The sequence below is a fragment of the Callospermophilus lateralis genome, chromosome 3 (genome assembly GCF_048772815.1).
Source record: "Callospermophilus lateralis isolate mCalLat2 chromosome 3, mCalLat2.hap1, whole genome shotgun sequence".
NCBI classification, from domain to species: Eukaryota; Metazoa; Chordata; class Mammalia; order Rodentia; family Sciuridae; genus Callospermophilus; species Callospermophilus lateralis.
Window position 1 is genome coordinate 16,898,195 of NC_135307.1, and position 19,372 is coordinate 16,917,566.

General features: G+C 37.2%; 1 protein-coding gene across 7 annotated transcripts in view; it reads right to left on the reverse strand.

Annotated features, from left to right (window-relative positions):
* Positions 1-19,372, reverse strand: part of Zc3h14 (zinc finger CCCH-type containing 14) — a 63,204-nt gene that overhangs the window by 18,869 nt on the left and 24,963 nt on the right. For 3 of the 7 annotated variants that reach the window (XM_076849770.1, XM_076849769.1, XM_076849771.1), the window contains 2 exons: positions 5,097-5,171; positions 406-565 (listed from right to left, as the gene is read on the reverse strand). The exons of 2 other annotated variants lie outside the window; for them this stretch is intronic. In XM_076849770.1, the coding sequence (XP_076705885.1) occupies positions 406-565; positions 5,097-5,171 (235 nt within the window). The remainder of the gene's footprint in view (positions 1-405; positions 566-5,096; positions 5,172-19,372) is intronic. 2 more of the 7 variants (XM_076849774.1, XM_076849773.1) reach the window with 1 other exon arrangement.

Here is a 19,372-nt window from a genome sequence, read left to right on the forward strand (position 1 = left end):
CTAATTTTATTATCTGTACTTTTCTTCCTTTATAGAATACTTGAACCATTTTCTAAGAGAAGAATCTCTCAAACTCAATCTACAAACTGTTTTTAGAAAAATTTCCTGATTCTGGTTACCTGGCTTTTAAAATTTCATTTTGTGCATGTGCATAAAGAAAAAAACTCTTACTGAGCTAAATTATATGCTAAGTTTTATTTGTAGATCAATGGATTTCTGAATAAGAAAGATGAACTGGAATTGTTGAAAACTGCATTCAGGTAACTATTCATGGCCTAGCTACTGAATCAATAAAAGCACCCACTGCTGGAAACTGGGACAGGGAGGAGGGAAGCTGGGAACTACTGGTAGACCTGCACTATCTAATCACACAAATTAGCTACACAAGAAAAAGAAACCATCTACCGTGTCTGCATAAGGTGTCCTGAAAGTACCCGAAGGGTATCTGCAGTCTTCATCCCCGACTCTTGGTTTGGTGCCACTACTATTTCCTCAGACAGCTTTGGCTTCTTCAGAATAAATGATCTTGTGTCTGCATGGACCATGGATTCCATGTCATAGTAATCTGAGCCAAAAAAATTGGCCATAAATGTTTACTTTTGAATACACCTTTTATTCCCAATATCACACATGTGAGAAGAATGTCAATCTTTCATAAATTACAGTTACTTTCAAAGGAAAATCACAACTGGTTCTTCTCAGGAAAAGTGTTGTACTTCTATCCCAAACATCTTTTCAAAGAACTCAAGTATTCCCTTCCTCGTATGGCACATTACACATGACTTGAATGAACACTCCCTGCCTACAGCAGAGAAAGGTTCTCCTGAGATTCATTTAAAAGGATATTATCAACCACTAAAAGCAGAACAGTTTTTTCTAAAGACATGGAGAATTATAGATGCCTAGAATCATGATACACATGTTGAACTACTTTTCTAAAATCTGTTTTGCTCATTCTACACAGTAGTCCTTACAGAGAAGAACAAAACCTGCTAAAAGTAATTCATGTGGCTTATTTTCTACCTGATTGTAGATAGAGGACTACTTTGAAAGGGAATTATCACAAATGGGCATTACACTGACGTTCAATGCAAATAACCATAAGCTCGTATCATCTACAATATGCTTGAGACTGACTATAATATGAGACCTACAGCCCAGAATGGATATGGCTGACCTATCAGTATGCCACCAACTAAATTTAATATTTTTTAATAATAGGGACCAAAATTCACAGGATATTCACTCCTGAACAAATAATTACTACACAGCTGAGAGTACTATGCCAGATACACAAAGAAAAGGGGGGGAAAATAGACATATACACAATTCCAGAACAGCACGACTTCAAAGGGATACAAACAAGTGTTGGGAAAATACAAAGCAACCTGCTCAAACTGAAGAATCAAGGAAAAGCTTGCCAAGGATGAAGAGTTGAGTGAGTATTAAAGGAATGAGTGCCAGAGAGCAAAGAAAGCACTTCATGAACGAAAAGCACATGTGGCAAAACAAGGGACTTAACAAGGTCTATGAGAAAACAGGAGAAACGTGGAGTGGCTGCACAGGTGTGTGCAGAAGGCTGAGCAGATGAGTGGCAAGAATACAATGAAGGATGTTGTATGTCTCAATTCTTTGGATTCTGGTCTGGAAGTAATGAGAAATGAACAGATTTCTATGTAGAGAAGTGACATGAGCAAGTTGGTTTTTAGAATAACAGTGTTACAGAAGGACATGAGTTCTGAGATTCTTCAACCCTCTGTCCCTATAACATACCTGAGAGGGGGAGAAGACACACTCCACACCCCATCAGCACCAGGATGTCCCAACAGCTGCCATTCGAACCACCTTATCAAGAAGGGACATCCCTGCTCTCCCCAGCAAGGGTAGAAGAGATGGCAAAGGGGAACAAGATGGTTAAGAGAAAGAGAGAGAGATGAGATGGGAAATACAGGAAAAAGAGAAGATTTAAAAGGTAATGTAAATTTCAATTTTAGACATATTTAGCCTCAAGTCTTTGTGGAATTCTTAGATGTTTAGGAAGAAAACAGATTTGACCCTCAGGATGAGGAGAGATAGATGCAGAGATGAATTCAGTGCTGCCACCTCAATGAATCCTCCCAGGAAGCCTGAAAAACAGTATTTTTTTCCATATTATTGATGACCAATCCATAGCCCCCAGTTCTTTAACTGCGCACCGAGATCTCCTGACTGGCAAAGGCAAAGCCCAGAAGTTGATCTGCTGCAGCATTCCTTCCTCCCCCTGTGCTAAGAGAAAGTAGTTCCACTAGTTCACACCTGGTGAGAAACACAAAACTGAGATTAAAATAACGCTGAGGAGCCAGGTGTAGTGGCACACACTTAATCCCAGCCACTCAGAAGCCTGAGGCAGAAGGATTACAAGTTCAAAGACAGCCTGGGCAATTTAGCAAGACCCTGCCTCAAAATAAAAAGGGCTGGGATAAAGCTTAATGGTAGAGCACCCCGGGGTTATTGCTTCAGTACTGCCCCCCCTCCCCCCCGCAACACAAAAAATTTTAGTTCAGGGATATGGATAAGAGGTTACCTTCTGAGGAGAGTGGAGAAGAGAAGCTGTTAGAGAATAGGAATAACAAATAGAGCAGAGTCCTGGAAGCCAAAGGATCAAAACTCGAAGAAAACATGGAAAGCAAGCGTCATGTGCCTCAGAGCTTAGGGAAGTGTGTGTCAAAACCACAGCTTCCCATTTACACCAGCCACCAGGTCACCTCTGTAAGCTTCCCATCAGCAGCCTGGGTCACAAGCAGATGAGAGTGGGAGATGTCTTCTGGTAGACAGAGCAAGTTGACCCTGCATTACTTTTGTTCCCTCCTGAAGCCCCATGAAACTGTCAATAAAGATTAGTTTTAAAAATCTGTGGTGCCTCACATATGTGCCACAAGTACTCTACCACTGAGTACCCACCACTCAGCCCAAGTGGTAAACAACAAAGCATATACCTACAAAGAAAGTAATTATAAAAGGAGACAAAACTACATTTTGAAAGTGTAAAACAGATGAGGAGGCATTAATAACAGAATTGCAAAAACTGAATTCTAAGCCAAAACAATGCAATCCTATTTAGATCACGAGATTCTCCAAAAGCCCAGGAAATGTCAGCAAAGGGGAAGGGCATAAGAGGGGTATGCTGCTCAAGGGTCCACTTCAGAAGCACTCAGACCTTCCTAAACACTAGCTCTACTGATTTGTTTTGTTTGACCCTCACCACACCTACCCCTACCTCTCCAGTGAAGACCTTCTGAATGATGTGGAGATGTGCCACAGAGGCCTAGGGATGAAAGAGTATGGTCTTTGACGGCACATTCCACAACAAAACAACCTAAATATTTATTATGAAAATTTGTTTAAAAGGTAGTAAATTTTCTAATAACCTTTAATCATTTCATACATTAAACCAAAAACAGTGGAATTTTAGACTTGTGAGAAGGTAAATATAGAGAATCCCTGCATCAAGGGATGCCAAGCCATGCTGAAAGAAGTCCACACTGAAATGGGGAGGTATGTTAGGTAAACATTGCATAATAATTAATGCTGAGGTACCCACCATGCAGCCCTCTTTGGAAAAGCTAACCAGTCTGAGAAGAAAGGCCTAAAGGCACTCCAAAACTAGACAGGAAAAACAAATAACTCCCAATAACAGGACCTACATTCAAATATAAAGTCAAGAGTCCCCACGCCCAAACCCATGAACCAAATATCAATCCACTTTGAATGCCTCACTCAGTAAGAGACAACCAAGGATCCCCACAGGGAAAGCCTCTACCATGAAACAGTCAAAACAAACAATTTGAAAACAAGACCAAGGAAGAAAAAATCCAAAGAATTGTGAGAAACCTTCAGCATTCTCAGATAAAAAGTATTACAAACATGAAACAAAATTGGTATGTTCAAAATTTTTTTTAAAAAGTAGAATATGCAAAAACTGAAGATTTCTCAGGAAAAAAAAGGATAGGAACTTAAGGACTATAGTCATTCATGAGCCTCACACAATAACTACTTGATACTTCAAACTTTATGTGCACTACAGGTTTAAAAAAAAAAAAAAATGCACAAAAGCCGATGAAGTGAGTCTAGCGTATACAGACCTTGATTGTCAAACTTCTGGGGGGAAAAATTACTACGTCTAAAGCAGGATGGAATGCTGGAAGATGAGAGGGCAAAATCAAAACTGGACAGCATCTCAACACTTCATAGGCAAAAGCAAAAAGCTAGAGGAAAGGCAGAGACAAGCTGGAGGAAGATGGTGACATGGTCATGCTCATCAGATGGGTAGGATCTGGCACCTGAATGAAGGTGAATCCGTAGAGAAGGAAAGGGTATCTGTCTGGGATAGAGAGCTGCAGAAGGGTAAGGGAATACAGTCACTGTATTTCTGTACTGTAGGGTGAAGAAAATTCAGAAAGGGGTTGAAAGGGAAGGAGTCCAGGGACCAGAACTTCTAACAAAGAGCAAACTTTGGGTAAACAGAAGAAAGGAGGAAAATAGATTTCAGGTATCCCATGGTCCCCTGAATTTATTAGGCACTGAATGTGCCAGGTGGAAGGGGTTGGGCCCTGAGGAAGCAACTAAAGCACTCACCCCAGTCCTGAATTCCCCCGTGGTATGTATGTCTGGGGTGAGTGAGACAAACAATTATACGACAGTGGTTTTAAAACAAGTTCTATATGTGGCCTTGGCAATAAGATTCTCAAGTGAAGTCAAAGTGAGGATAAGACTAGTGGGTAAAGTACAGGATTCTAAAGCTCATCAGGGTAGTGGAAAAGGGGGTTAACGAGGAAGAGCAAGTTAGAGAACCTGAGTTGTCCCTGACAGCAAGAGAATGAACAGCCAGGATTCAAGGAGGAATGGCAGGAAAAAGGTTTTGAATGAGGTAAAAAAATAAAAACACCATACAATATGAGGAAAATGCAGATCTTATCTCCAAGCCCTAAAATATTTCCACAGATCTAAGTGTAACATCTTAGGGCAGGATCTAAGAAATACAAGACACAATGAATGAGGGGTAAGGAATGGCAATGGCAACAGAAAACTGCTAATTACAGTGAAAATTTATTACCAACCTTGACTGATCTGCAGTGTTTCTGCCATTACTGGGTCAATTTGCAGTCGGGATAATAATTGCCTCTGTTGAGTTCCTAGAATATAAATTTTAAAACTTCACTAAACTTAAAATACAAATACCAGCATTTGTTTCCTAGAAATTAATCTTTCTCAGTTCTTAATTAAAAGTCAACAAACAAAGCTTTGACAATACACTTTGATAATATTTACAGACCACAAGCATATCCCTGTATAAGAAAAAGCTGTACTCAAGATTAAACCAAAAACAGCAAGGACACTCCTGGTTCTCCATCTGAGAAGCCAGTTTTCTTGGGCTGGAAGTAAAACCTGTGAGATAAGAACTGAGTTAGAGTGAGAGGAAAGTCAGAGGGCCTCAAGAGACTGGCCATGGTCAATTGTATCATAAACACAGCAAACCCAGATTCTCCCTTTGTCACCTGGGGTCTCACCAATACTGCTCAATTCCCCCATACTGATCCTCTGATCTTTGATGATTAAGACAGTGAAATGTGAAAAACACAGAATTATCTTGTCCAAAAAAGGTGCTTCAACAGAGAACAGATAAAGAAAATGTGGTATATACAATGGAACATTACTGAGCCATAAAGAAGAACAAAATTATGGCACTTTGTCAGTAAGTGAATGGAACTGGAGACCATTATGCTAAGTGAAATAAGCCAGTACCAAAAAACCAAAGGCTGAATGTTCTCTCTGATATGTGGTTGCTAACACACAATGGGGAGGAGGGTGGGGGTGTAGAGTAGAAGTTCACTGGATTATACAATGGGGAATGAAGGGAAGGTGGAAATAGGAAAAGACAGAACATAACTTTCCCATGTTCATATGTGAATATATGACCAATGAAACTCCACATCATTTACAACCACAAAAATGGGATCCTAATTAGAGTAAGTTCTACTCCATGTATGTGTATCTACTATATATCTAAAAAGAACAAATAAAAAATGAAAACAAAATTCTCAAAAGTAAACTATGGGCCTTGATGAATACAGAAAGAGTAACAAACAAGTACAACACTCAGAAGCATCCAGGCCCTTACATGGGCAAACATGAAGGTGGTCAGAACACCGATAAAGAGGTTTCAGTTGAATCAGATATATGATGTTGGTCCACAGGATTGTACTGCCCAGTGACAGTTGCAACTATCTTAGTTTGTAGAAACCTATTTGCATGACAATAAAATCACCTAGTGACACATTTCTGAGACTATTTCCTTTGTTAGGTGATGTATTATAACGAACTGTTTGAATCTCCAATTGAAAAGGTGTTCAATTAAAGAGTGCTAATATGACTTCTTTTTTCCCCCAGAACTCGGACTGAACCCAGGGGCACTCTACCACTGAGCTACATCCCCAAGCAGTTTTGAGACAGGGCCTCACTAAGATGCAGAGGCTCGCCTTAAGAACCTGTGATCCTCCTGCCTTCCGAGTAGCTGAACATGCATCACCAAGATGATGGCTCATTATTAAAAGGTTCATATTAGTTCTTCATTTTAGATTTATAATATTAATTCATAATATTACTAACAGTCATACTGCATACAAAACAGTCAAGAAATGACTATATCTTCATTAGCTGCATGAGAGGACTGACACTTCTCTGTATTCCCTCGTCCCAATGCTTAACAATATTACATATTACAATATTACATACCTACTTGCTAATTTCGTACAGAAGTGTCACATTTAAAATAAAAAGTGTTACATAGTACAGTGGACCTATTATGTGTTGTTTCCCAAGGACAGGCTTTGCTTTATCACTGCAAATATATAAGTGGACCATCTCTCATCAAGGGCCACATTTTATTAGATTAAAAAAAAAATTAAAAACACTCAATTTGATATTTCACTTGTTATTTCCTATTAAAACAAAGTTACATTACACTACTCTTCAGCGGTGTGCCCAAAAATAGGGGATGAATTCTGTTCAAAATTATCGTGGCAAATACACAAATTCTGAGAAACGGACCTGAAACCCAGAGGTCATTTGGTCAAATTGTATTCCTACAGGACAGCCTAAAAAACTAACATGTGACAGGTTACAGAAAAAAAATGTTCTCAGAACCCAAATACCCGATTCAAATACCATAACAGGTCTCTTTAACGTAACTGTAGATAATAATCATATATTTTAAAATAATTTCACACAGATACTTGAAACAGGACCATCCTCTCACTTTTAAAGTTTTGCTTCTTCTCTATGTTCATCTTTATATCATTTGACAGAGCTCCACTAAAAATAGGTGGAATTCTAACAAATTCTAGGTTTCTAAGTTAAATCATGGAGTCAAAAAAATTTGACTTTTCTATACCTTACTGCCTCCAAATCAGAGTTACAGTCAAGATGTATGGGAAGATAAAAATCAAACGATGAGTACCTAGAAGATACCAGAGTTTACCTTTCTCAATATTTCTAAGGAAGCCAATTATTTTTACATCAGTAGCCCTTGACTGTGATTCAAAATCTACTTCCTCTTGAAAATCTTCCAACTGTCTGTTGCATTCAGATGTCGATGCTGAATATTCATTCATTTTAACCTCCAAAGATGATATCTTTGCTTCGTTCTGAGACACTCTAACACTGAGATCAAAAAGATTTGCTTCCACCGTCAAAATTGCTGCTTTCATTCCTTTAATTTCATTGATATCAGTTGATATTTTCCTTAGAAGGTGGGAAATATTGTCTAGCTCATTTTGTGAACAAGAAGAACTTGTTACAGAACCTAAATCTACTGGCTCTGGTGAGAGGAAAATCGGTAGAGATGGTGATGGAAACCTCGAAGACATTCTCATAAAATTATCTCTAAATATCTGTTAATTTTTCCTTCACAGCCCATTAAATTGTCTTATCAAAAGTAAAAGCAGTGATCAATGATGTTACCTCAATAAGTATTAAGAGTGAGTAACATTTTAAAACCTGTAACTGAAAAATCAAGGTTGTACATTTCTAGAGTCAGAACTTAAATCTGAAAAACTAAACACACCAGACCAATTTTCTCTTGGCTACAACTAAGAAGCCCTAATACATAGCCAGCTGTAACTTCTAAGTCCTACTTATAGGTCCTCTCCAAATAAACCCTATTATTACATACAAATCATACTGGTTTCTGATTGGTTGAAGAGAGACATGTGACGGCAAAAAGAATTTCCTATTATTTACTTCATATTATGGGAACACTGAGGAGTTATGCCTTAAATTAAGCAATATAACAACAGCAGGTGCTTTATATCTGAATATGTTATGAATTTAATGTACTTTTTCCCTTTTGTCCATTAAACCATAATTTTCAAACTTGTATTACTCTTTCACCTCAGCTTCCCAAGTGAACAGGATTGTAGACATGTGCCACCATGCCTAGCCGTGGCTATTTGTGTATTTTATTTTACCTTAAATTTCATTTCCCCTTGAAAACAGTATAAATAGCACTGCACTGGCATTATCTTTGCAGAATATGAGTAGGGAAGGAGAGTAGACTCATGATCACACACAAAATCTCTGTAAAAATTACATATGGAAAAATGGACTTCAACTGCACTTAAGGTGTGGAATTAAGGATAGGCTTGATTTGACACTAGATCATTATTAGATGTGTGATTTTCAGGTATTTTCTCCCATTCTCTGAGTTGTCTTTTCATTTTTTTGATGGTATTCTTTGAAACACAAGGTTTTAACTTTGATGAAATTCATCTATTTATTTGTTGCTGTGCTTTTAGTATCATATCTAAGAAACTAATTCTTTAAAAGATAAAAAAAAAATTTAAAAAAGCGAATCCTTAATCAAAGATCATACAGATTTACAACTATTTTCTTCTAAGAGTTTTATAGATTTATAGCTCTTCAATGTGGGTTCTTTGATCAATTTTTAGTTAAGTTTCATATGTTATATTTGTTAAGGGCTCCACTTCATTCTTTTGTGTGTGGATATCCAGCTGTTCCAGCACTAATCATTTAAAAAAAAAAAAAAAACTACTCTTTTTCCACTACTGAATTGTCTGAGCGCCCTTGCCAAAAACCAATCATAAATGTATGAGCTCACTTCCAGACTCTCAATACTGTTTCATTGGCCTACATGTTTAACATTATGACAGGATAACAGTCTGAATTACTATAGCTTTGAGTATCAAGTTTTGAAACTGAGAAACATTAACCCCTCCCAAAATTATTATTTTTCAATAGTTGTGGCTATTCTAGGTACACTTTTCTTCCCATATCAATTTTAGGATCAGTGTGTCAAATTCTACCAAAAGGCCAGCTAGTATTTCAACAGAGATTAAGTTGAACTTGTTGATCAACTTGGGGACTACTGCCATCTTCACAGTATTAAAGTTTTCAGGTCCATTAACATAAAAAATCTTTCCATGGCTTTAGTTTGAGAAAAGTTGTTTTCATTTTGGTTTACTCCCCAATCAAAAAATAAGCTATACAAATTAAAAGCATACCAAGTATGTAGATATTATTACAACCTCTTCATAAGAGGCTTTTTTTGGGGGGGTTTTTTGTTTTGGTATTACGGACTGAACCCAGGGGTACTCAACCTCTGAGCCACATTCCCAACCCTTTTTATTTTTCATTTTAAGATAAGGTCTCTCTATATTGCTGAGGCTAGCCTTGAACTTCTGATCCTTCTGCCTCAGTCTCCTGGGTTGCTGGGATTAAAAGTGTATACCACTGTACCTGGCTCAAAAAAAGACTTCTTAAAGAACTGCAGCCTTGGGGCTGGGGCTAGGGCTGGGGGTCAGCGGTTGACTACTCACCTAGCATATGGGAGGCACTGAGTTCGATCCTCAGCAAAACATAAAAATAAATAAATAGAGATATTGTGTCCAACTACAACTAAAAAAAATATTAAAAAAAAAAAAAACTGCAGCCTTTCGTTTCCCAAATAGCTATCATTCACAATAACTGTACAAAGAAAAGGCTAACTGCTGAAATTTATACCTTTATTCTTCATTTTACGAATCATAAATCTCACTCTTCAAAGTTTAATTTAGGCAGAAAATAATGTGCAAAATTGACATGGCTTTAGATTCATATTGTTTTTTTTAAGAGTACCAGCTGTCAGACAACATCTACAGTTAACATTAAGAGCAGCACTTGCTAACTAGTTTGTTCACTAGAGGGCAGCAAACAACCTCAATGAAAAAAGCAGGCAAGCAGTCCAATGGAGATAAATCACAAAGAAACAAAACCTAAATGAGAGCCCAGATGATACTTCCTCTATCACCCAGCCCAATTTTAGAATGCAAAATAAGGCTCTCACAAAGATTCTAATGTAAATAGCAGCAGAAAAAGTTTGTATATTTTAACATTTACTACTCACAATCATGAAGTAGATACAACTGTTAATTCCTATTCACAGGTTAGTAAACTGGGACACTGAAAGTTAAGGTGAGTTGGTAAATTGCAGGGCCTGGATTAATACCCTAAACAGTCTGGGTCCTGAATTCATACTAATATTTACTATGATCTCTCCATGATACATCAAATGGAATAAAATATCAGAGGACTCCATATGGTATAGTTCTGATTTTATATGTACATGTATGTATGTATACATATAACAAACATATAATTCCACTTATAATTCCTTGATACATCAAGGGTATACACATTCACATATATGAAAAATACCTACTAGATTATACTAACACACAGCAAACTTCTAAGTGTAGTGCTTAACTCCAAGAAAGTCAGTAAGCAGAATGGAGGTTGGAAGGGGAATTTTTCTTGTTTGCTCTAATAAAAAAGCTTTACTAAGAATCTTTCATAGTGCTTCCAGTCCAAAATGAAATAGACAAATTTACACAGCACCAAACTTATGATGCTTTAACTTCAGTTTTTCAATTTTACCATGGGATTGAAGCAATACACATCCAGCAGAGACCATACCTTTAATTTTGATCTCTCCTGGGATAGTGATATGTGGTAAGATATTCTCTTTGTGATGCTGGACAGTGGCAGTAACCAGTACTGTACTCCACAGTCTGTTATATTCAATGAATTACATGAGCTATTCAGACTTCTAGTCTGCACTTGTGACTAAGGATATTTTCAACTTAAGATGGGTTTATGGGTACGTTATCTCATGAAAATCTATGTGTAATATGAATTTAGTCTCTCCTGGAGAGTACATAAATATCAAGTAAAGAACTTACAAATGCCATAAATACAGCACTGGCTTCAAATTCACTAAAGTATAAAAAATTCTACATTAGAAATATCCACTCTGGAAGCCGTGGTGCTCGCCTATGATCCCAGTAGTTTGGCAGGCTGAAGCAGGAGGATCGCAAGTTCAAAGCCAGCCTCAGCAATGGCAAGGCACTAAGCAATTCTGTGAGACCCTGTCTCTAAATAAAATACAAAATACAGCTGGGGATGTGGCTCAGTGGTTGAGTGCCCCAGAGTTCAATCCCTAGTACCCTACAGCCCCCAAAAAGAAATATCTACATCTCTATCCTATCATTCTAAGATTTTTTTTTTAACAATTTTTAGCATACAAACAACAGTGTACACATATAAACATTAAGTGTACACATTTTAAAATGACTTTACAAAAAACTGTATGGTAAAAAAAAATATGGAGGTCACTGATGTAGATATGGACATTAGGGAGGGGATCGTAGAAGGTAAAATTTAACAAATTTTTAAAATTTAACAAATCTATGGAGAAAATGCTAGCTACATAAGGCAGAGCACAGAAAGCCAAAAATGAGCACTCTGTAGGCATGAACCCCAAGAGCAGCAAGGAAAAAAAAAAAAAAACCACCTACACATACACACAAATATGGTAAAATATGACATTTTTGCCAGAGTGGTAGCACACGCCTATGATCCCTGCAACTCCAAAAGCTAAGGCAAGAGGATCACAATTTCAAGGCCAACCTGGGCAACTTAGACACTGTCTCAAAATAAAATTTTTTATAAGGGTTGGGGGTTTCACTTGGTGGTGGAGGACCCCTATATTAAATCCCAACTACCACAACAAATTAATAAAACAAAATGTTATTTTCATGTTGCTATATAAAAAGCTGATTCTGGATAAAAATACATTATTAGAGGGATGGGACTCATTTGATGGTTAGAGTGCTTGGGTAGCATGTATGAGGTATAGTACTATGCCAAACACACAAACCAAACAAACCCTAAAAAACAAAATACCCTAAACTATGAACAGTTTTCATACATTCATTGGTAAAAAGATTGTGCAGAAGAATGAAGTTTTAGAAAAGTTAGGATAAGGACTGTGAAGATGGGGGACCAAGAAACGCTCAGAGATGATATTTGGTTGAGATACATGGACCTGAAGAAAACATTCCAAGGAGAGAGTGAAAGCACATCAGAAATATTTTTTTCATGTATCCTTAAAGAGGCTTGCTAAGCATCTGTCCAACAGCAAGAACAGGGAGCCGGAGAAGGAGAGGGTGGTAGGTGATGAGACCAGGGAGGATTTGAAATCACTTGGAATGTAATAAGGATCTATCAAAGGTACAGGACAGTGATACAATCTAATTAGTTTAAAAGAATTACTCTGCTGCTGTGAGGGTAGACTGAAAGAAGCAGGTTTGAAAACACACACCTGTAGGAACACTATTCCAATAATCAAGGCAAGTCATTAATGGTGGCATCGACTTGGATAGCAGAGGTAAAAGGGATGAGTAGTGATGAATTAAGCATATTCTGAAGGTAGAGGCCAACAGGTAGGAAAAAGGATGGGGGAAGATAAAGGGAGAACACAGGGAGGGAGGGAGGGAGGGAAAGAAAGAGGGAGGACAGCTCTCAGCTTGAGAAAAAGAGCAAGTTTCTGGGCTGTGTACCTAGAAAGATAAAAGCTGCCATTAATTAAATGAGAAAGACTGCATGAAAAAAAAAAATGGAGAAGAAAATTAGGTGAGTTTGACTATGTGCAGTGATTGCATTCCATGAAACAAAGATCAATAGAGAAATTAGAGCAATGAGCCACAACCACAAAGAATGTGAGGCAGAGCACAAGATTGAGTAGGATAGCCACGAATATTTAAAAGATAAACTAAAAATGTATTTAAAGAGAGTTCATTTCTTTAAAAAAAAAAATGAGTAAATTATCTGAGAAAATCCAGACTAATAGGAGTATTTCACAACAATTTATTCTCCCAGGAAATTCCTCCTTAACTCAAGGCCAATTGTAGCTCTTTTAAAAATAAGCCAGTCTGTAGAACTTAGCCCCATCATGACTACGGGTAGTCTTTGTACTGCCTTTTCTTAAACTGGGACCACTAAGTTCAGTAGAGTGACTGAACATGTAGTTGGCCTTCAAGTTATTTTACAATGGTGCACAGGTGATAAAAATTCAGTAGAACTAGAATGGCGCATTAGATGTATTAAATGCATTCTCAAGTTATGATATTTCTTAATTTACACTGGATTTATAGGGATAGAACCCCATGATAAATCAAGGGGCATCTGCAAAATATAAGTTAGCGTTCAAGAGTGTAGAACAGTATGACCATGTGTGATGATACACATTTGTGATCCTAGAGACTTGAGACTGCAAGTTTGAGGTCAGCCTGGCAAGATCCTGTCTCAAAATAAAGAATAAAAAAGGCCGGGTGCAGTGACATATGCCTGTACCCCCAGAAACTCAGGAGGCTGAGGCAGAAGGATTCCAAATTTGAGGCCGGCCACAGTAATTTAGTGAGGTTCTAAGCAATTTAGCAAGATCCTATCATAAAATTTAAAAAGGGGGGTTGGGGGATGAGGATGCAGCTCAGTGGTAAAGTCCCTCTGGGTTCAATCCCTGGTGCCAAAAAAAAAAAAAGGCTGGGATGTAGCTCAGTGGTAGAGCACTCTGAGTTTAATCTCCTGTAGTGTAGTGGGGAAGGGGAGAACAAGATCAAGCGAAAAACAGAAAAAAAAAAAAAAAAAAAGATAAAACAGAAGATCCAGGTAAAAGCTTATCACCCAACAGAACTTTCAAAAGAAAAAACAAAAAAGGAAACGTTTAAAAGAAATAATGCGGGCTGGGGGTGTGGCTCAAGCGGTAGTGCGCTCGCCTGGCAAGCATGCGGCCCGGGTTCGATCCTCAACACCACATGCAAACAAAGATGTTGTGTCCGCCAAAAACTAAAAAATAAATATTAAAAAAAAAATTCTCTCTCTCCCTCTCTCACTTTCTCTTTAAAAAAAAAAAAAAAAAAGAAAGAAAGAAAGAATGCAAGACTTTTCCACCCTGATGAACATGGTAGCACATGCTTATAATCCCAGCTATGAGACAGGCCAGAAGATTGCGATTTCAGAGTTTAAGTATCACAAGTTTGAGGTCAGCCGGAACAACTTAGCAAGACCCTAATCTCAAAACAAAATACAAAGGGCTAGAGATAAAGCTCATGCTTGCCTAGCAGGTGCAAGGCCCTGGTTCAAGCCTCAATACAGAAAAGAAAAAGATTTTCCCATATAAAAGGTCGTGGATTTTTTCAAAAATTAAAAGGGTGCATAATATCCAGCCCCAAAATGACTATCTAGCACCTAGGCATATCACAGTGAAACTTCAGACAACAAGAAAACAGAAAATCCTAAAAATTTCCAAAGGAAAAATCCCAAATATTAGTAGTTGGGTGCAGCAGCAGCTCAACTATGTGGGCAGCCGAGGCAGAAGGACTGCTCAAGCCCAAGAGTTAAGAGGCTAGCCTGGGCAACACAGCTAGAACTCATCTTGAAAAAGACACACAAAAAAAACACAAACCCAAATATTATACAATGGATTAAGAATCAGATGAGCAACCAACTCTCATTATGAAAACTGGAAACCTCACAACAATGAAAGGATCTTGCTAAATTGCTTAGAACCTATCACAAAATTTTAAAAGGGGGGTTGGGGGATGAGGATGTGGCTCAGTGGTAAAGTCCCTCTGGGTTCAATCCCTGGTGCCAAAAAAAAAAAAAAGGCTGGGATGTAGCTCAGTGGTAGAGCACTCTTGAGTTTAATCTCCTGTAATGTGGTGGGTAAGGGGAGAACAAGATCAAGTGAAAAACAGGAGAGAAAAAAAAAACAAAAAACATAAAACAGAAGATCCAGGTAGAAGCTTATCACCCAATAGAACTTTCAAAAAACAAACAAACAATAAAAACAAAAAGTAAACGTTTAAAAGAAATAATACAAGACTTTTCTTCAGAGATTTTCAGAAGGACAATACATTCAACTTAGAATTCTACCAAACTGGGCATGGGGACACACATACATGTAATCCTAGCAATTGGGGAGGCTAAGGCAGGAGGATCCCAAGTTTAAGGTCAGCCTCAGCCACTTAAGTGAGGCCCTGCCTCAAAATAAAAAAGAAAAGGGCCAGATGCAGTGGTACACGCCTGTAATCCCACAAGTCAAAAGCCAGCTTCAGCAACATAGTAAAGACCTTAAGCAACTTGGTGAGACACTGACTCAACCCTGAAAATTTTTTAAATTGTCTGGGGATGTGGCTCAGTGGTTAAGCATCCCTGGGATCAATCCCCAATATGAAACAACAACAACAACAATTACTACTCTGCACCAAGCCAAGGTATAAATCATACAGCAGAGCCTTGTATTTCTAAGCACTTAACTTTAAAACTTAACCTCCTGGTTACTAGAGAAGCTGAAGCAGGAGGACAGCAAGTTCAAAGCCAGCATGAGCAACTTAATGAGACTTTATCTCAAAATAAAAAATGGACTAGGGGTATAGCTATGGTAAAGCACTTCTGGGTTCAATTCCTAATACTACCAAAAAAAAAAAAAAAAGTTTCTTCATGATGAAAGTTTCTTAAGAAGCTTCCACAAAATGAAGGAACACAATGAAAAGACAGAAAGGGATGTAGGATATACAAGGAGTAAATGCTAGCATGATAGCCTTGGAAAAGGAGGAAAGATGCTCTACAAAGAAGGTGCCTAAGAAAAAAGGCAAGACCAAAGATTCAATAGCACAGAGTAATAGTCCAAAGATGGAAAGGGGAAACCAAAAGCCATGAAAGAGAAGGATAAAGAGGGGAAAGGGGACCCTAGGAAATCTCAAAAGAACAAAAAGAAAAACTTAAAAAATAAAATGTAAATTTGCCCTTGTAATAAATATTTATATAGTCTTAACTGGAATGCAGCTTGCTGGTTTTCAACATTTAAAGTGAACCTACAAATCATCATAGCCTTAACTAGGTCAGAACAAAATGTAAATCTGGACAACTTGACATTATGAAAGTAAACAGAATTTAGGTGGGGGGAGGAAGGAGGTGTAAGAATTGAAGGAAATATAAATTCCACCCTCTAGAATTAAAAACACACCCAGGCTGGGGACAGACATGGTAGCACATGCCTATAATCCCAGCTACTTGGTAGGCTGAGGCAAAAGAATTGCAAGCTCAAAGCCACCTTGGCAAATTAATAAGACTCTCTCTCAAAAAAAAAAAAAGGAGGGGGATGTGGCTCAGTGGTAGAGCACCATGGATTCAATCTCCAGTACTGCTAAAATGAATAGTAACAACAAATTTGGGGAGCCAAAATATACTGAGTTAATTGAACAAGAAATAGGTATTTAATATATTACTTAAAATTACAATTATATATAACCATTTAGTGAACTAAGAACAGTGGTCTTACTATGAGCATGAATGCAAAAAAGGTATGCGTGTGACCCTGACATATCACAGCAAGAAATCAACACATACCATCTATAGCTGGTAAATAATGCAATAAGCATATTGTTACAGGCACAGAGAAATAACAGTGGGCAGGGGCTGGGGCTGTAGCTCAGTGGTAGAGCACTTGCCTTGCACGTGTGAGGTACTGGATTCAATCTTCAACACCATATAATAAATAAATAAATAAAGATATTGTACCAACTACAACTAAAAACAAATATTAAGAATAAATAATAATAATAATAATAATAATAATAATAATAGGGACTGGGGTTGGATCACTTTGCATGCGTGAGGCACTGGGTTCAAAACTCCACCACATAAATATAAATAAATAAAGATATTGTGTCCATGTACAACTAAAAAAGTATTTAAAATAATAATAATAATAATAATAATAATAATAATAATAAACAGAAGCATTTAAAAATGGTGACTTCTGGGGAGTGGGCTAGTTTTGAGAATAATGAAGAGCAAGGAATATTGTTTTTATTTATATATATTTATTTTTCAGTTTTCTGTGGACACAACATCTTTATTTTATTTTTATGTGGTGCTGAGGATCAAACCCAGCACCCCGCGCATGCCAAGCAAGCATGTTACCGCTTGAGCCACATCCCCAGCCCTATTGCTTTTCTTTTAATTCTATGATACTATTTGAATATTTTCTAATCTACTGGAAGGTATATCACACATTAAATTATTTTTGTGGTTTTTTTTTTAATTTTACATGGTGAACATGTACTTCATATTATAAAGTTTTATTTTAAATATATAGGTATTTTTCATACAACATACACCAAACAGGAAAAATAAAAGGAAATCCAGGCCTAGACAAATCGTAGTAAAACTTCAGAACACCAAAGACAAAGAGATCTTAAAAGCAGCCAGAGAGAAAGGAATAGATCACCTACAAAGAAATGACAGAATATCAGAAGTCCATTCAACAACAATGGAATCCAGAAGACAACGGAATATAAAGTGCTGACAGCAAATAATTTGTTAACATGATTTGGATATACAGCAAAAACTTACCGTACAAGAACAATAAGAAATAAAAATACTCATAGGTAAACAAACTTGGAAAATACCAACAGACCTGTTCTATAGAAATTTGCAAAGAATATTTCAAAAATACTTAAAATTAGAAAATGATGATCCTCAAATAACACTGAGATGTAAGAATGAATAAAAAATAAACAAATAGATAAAACTCAACAAACAGCTTTGGCAAAACAATAATGGTATCCAATGATGCATTCAGAAGACCAAATTGATAAAATGGAAACAATGTAAATCAGGAGGGTGAAGACTGAAGCTAGGATTTTTTTTCAGTCCATAATATTTTTTAATTGTTTGTATAGCAAGAGCAACTATTCTTGAGATTACAAATTCATATTTCATAGTTCAGGAAAACAGGTCATTAACAAAATTCTACAGAACTCAATCAAAAGAAATTCTTTATATTCTAAGATAATGTGCTCTGAAAAATAACAGCCTTATCTCCTAAAAATTTTTCATGAAATCATAATTTCTGTAGAAATCTGCATATGCTTTCTCTTTCTTGGTTCAGTCACAGTAAACTTACGATGAGCTACAACTCTCAGGGAGACAACAAATTCTCCAACAATATGAAACTGCAGATTCTTGGCCAGAAGACCTCGCATCTAAGTCTGTGGTAGCTGTGGAAGCACTGGAAGCTGTGGTAGTTACTGTCCTCAACACCAATGTCCTTCCTGACTGATGGAGAAATGACTAAAACTAAGATAATCTAATGTCCTTCTACTATCTAGGAATCAGTCAGGATATTAACTTAAAATACTACATTAGATTTCTGCAATAAATAAGCACTAAAAGAATAACTATTTCAAGGGCTGGGCTTGTGGCTCAGCAGTAGAGCAACTTGCCTAGCAAGGGTAAAACACTGGGTTGGATTCTCAGCACCACATATAAATAAATAAAATAAAGGTCAATTGACAACTATTTAAAAAAAAAACTAGTCAAAAAATGTAGAACTAGTGCTATCAATAATGTAATAAAAGAATTCTTTAAAAAGGGCAAGAAGAACAAAACAGAAAAAAGGGGAAAAAAAATCAAAAGATGATGACAGAAGCCAGGGGTAGTGGCATAAACTGTACTCTCAGTGAGGCTAAGATAGGAGGATCTAAAGTTCAAGGCCAGCTCTAGCAACTTAGCCAAGACCCTGTCCCAAAATAAAATGTGAAAAGGACTTGGGATGTAGCTCCCCTGGGTTTAATCTCCAATACCACAAAAAGTAAAAAGATGACAGAAATTACTCCAACTTTATCAGTAATTCTAGTAAATAGCCTAAATGCTCTAATAAAAAGGCAAACTTTGACTAATTAAAAAACAAAAATCTAGCTGGGTTTAGTGGCACATGCCTGTAATACCGGAAGCTCAGGAGGGTGAGACAGGAGGATCACAAGTTCAAGGCCCTGTCTCAAAATTAAAAAATTTAAAAAGGGCTGGGGACGTAGCTCACTGGTTAAGCACCCCTGGCATTCAATCCTTGGCATCAAAAAAAAAAAAAAAGAATTCTAGCTTTATGATATTTAAGAGACATATGCCTAAAGCATAAAATACTGAAAACAAAGGC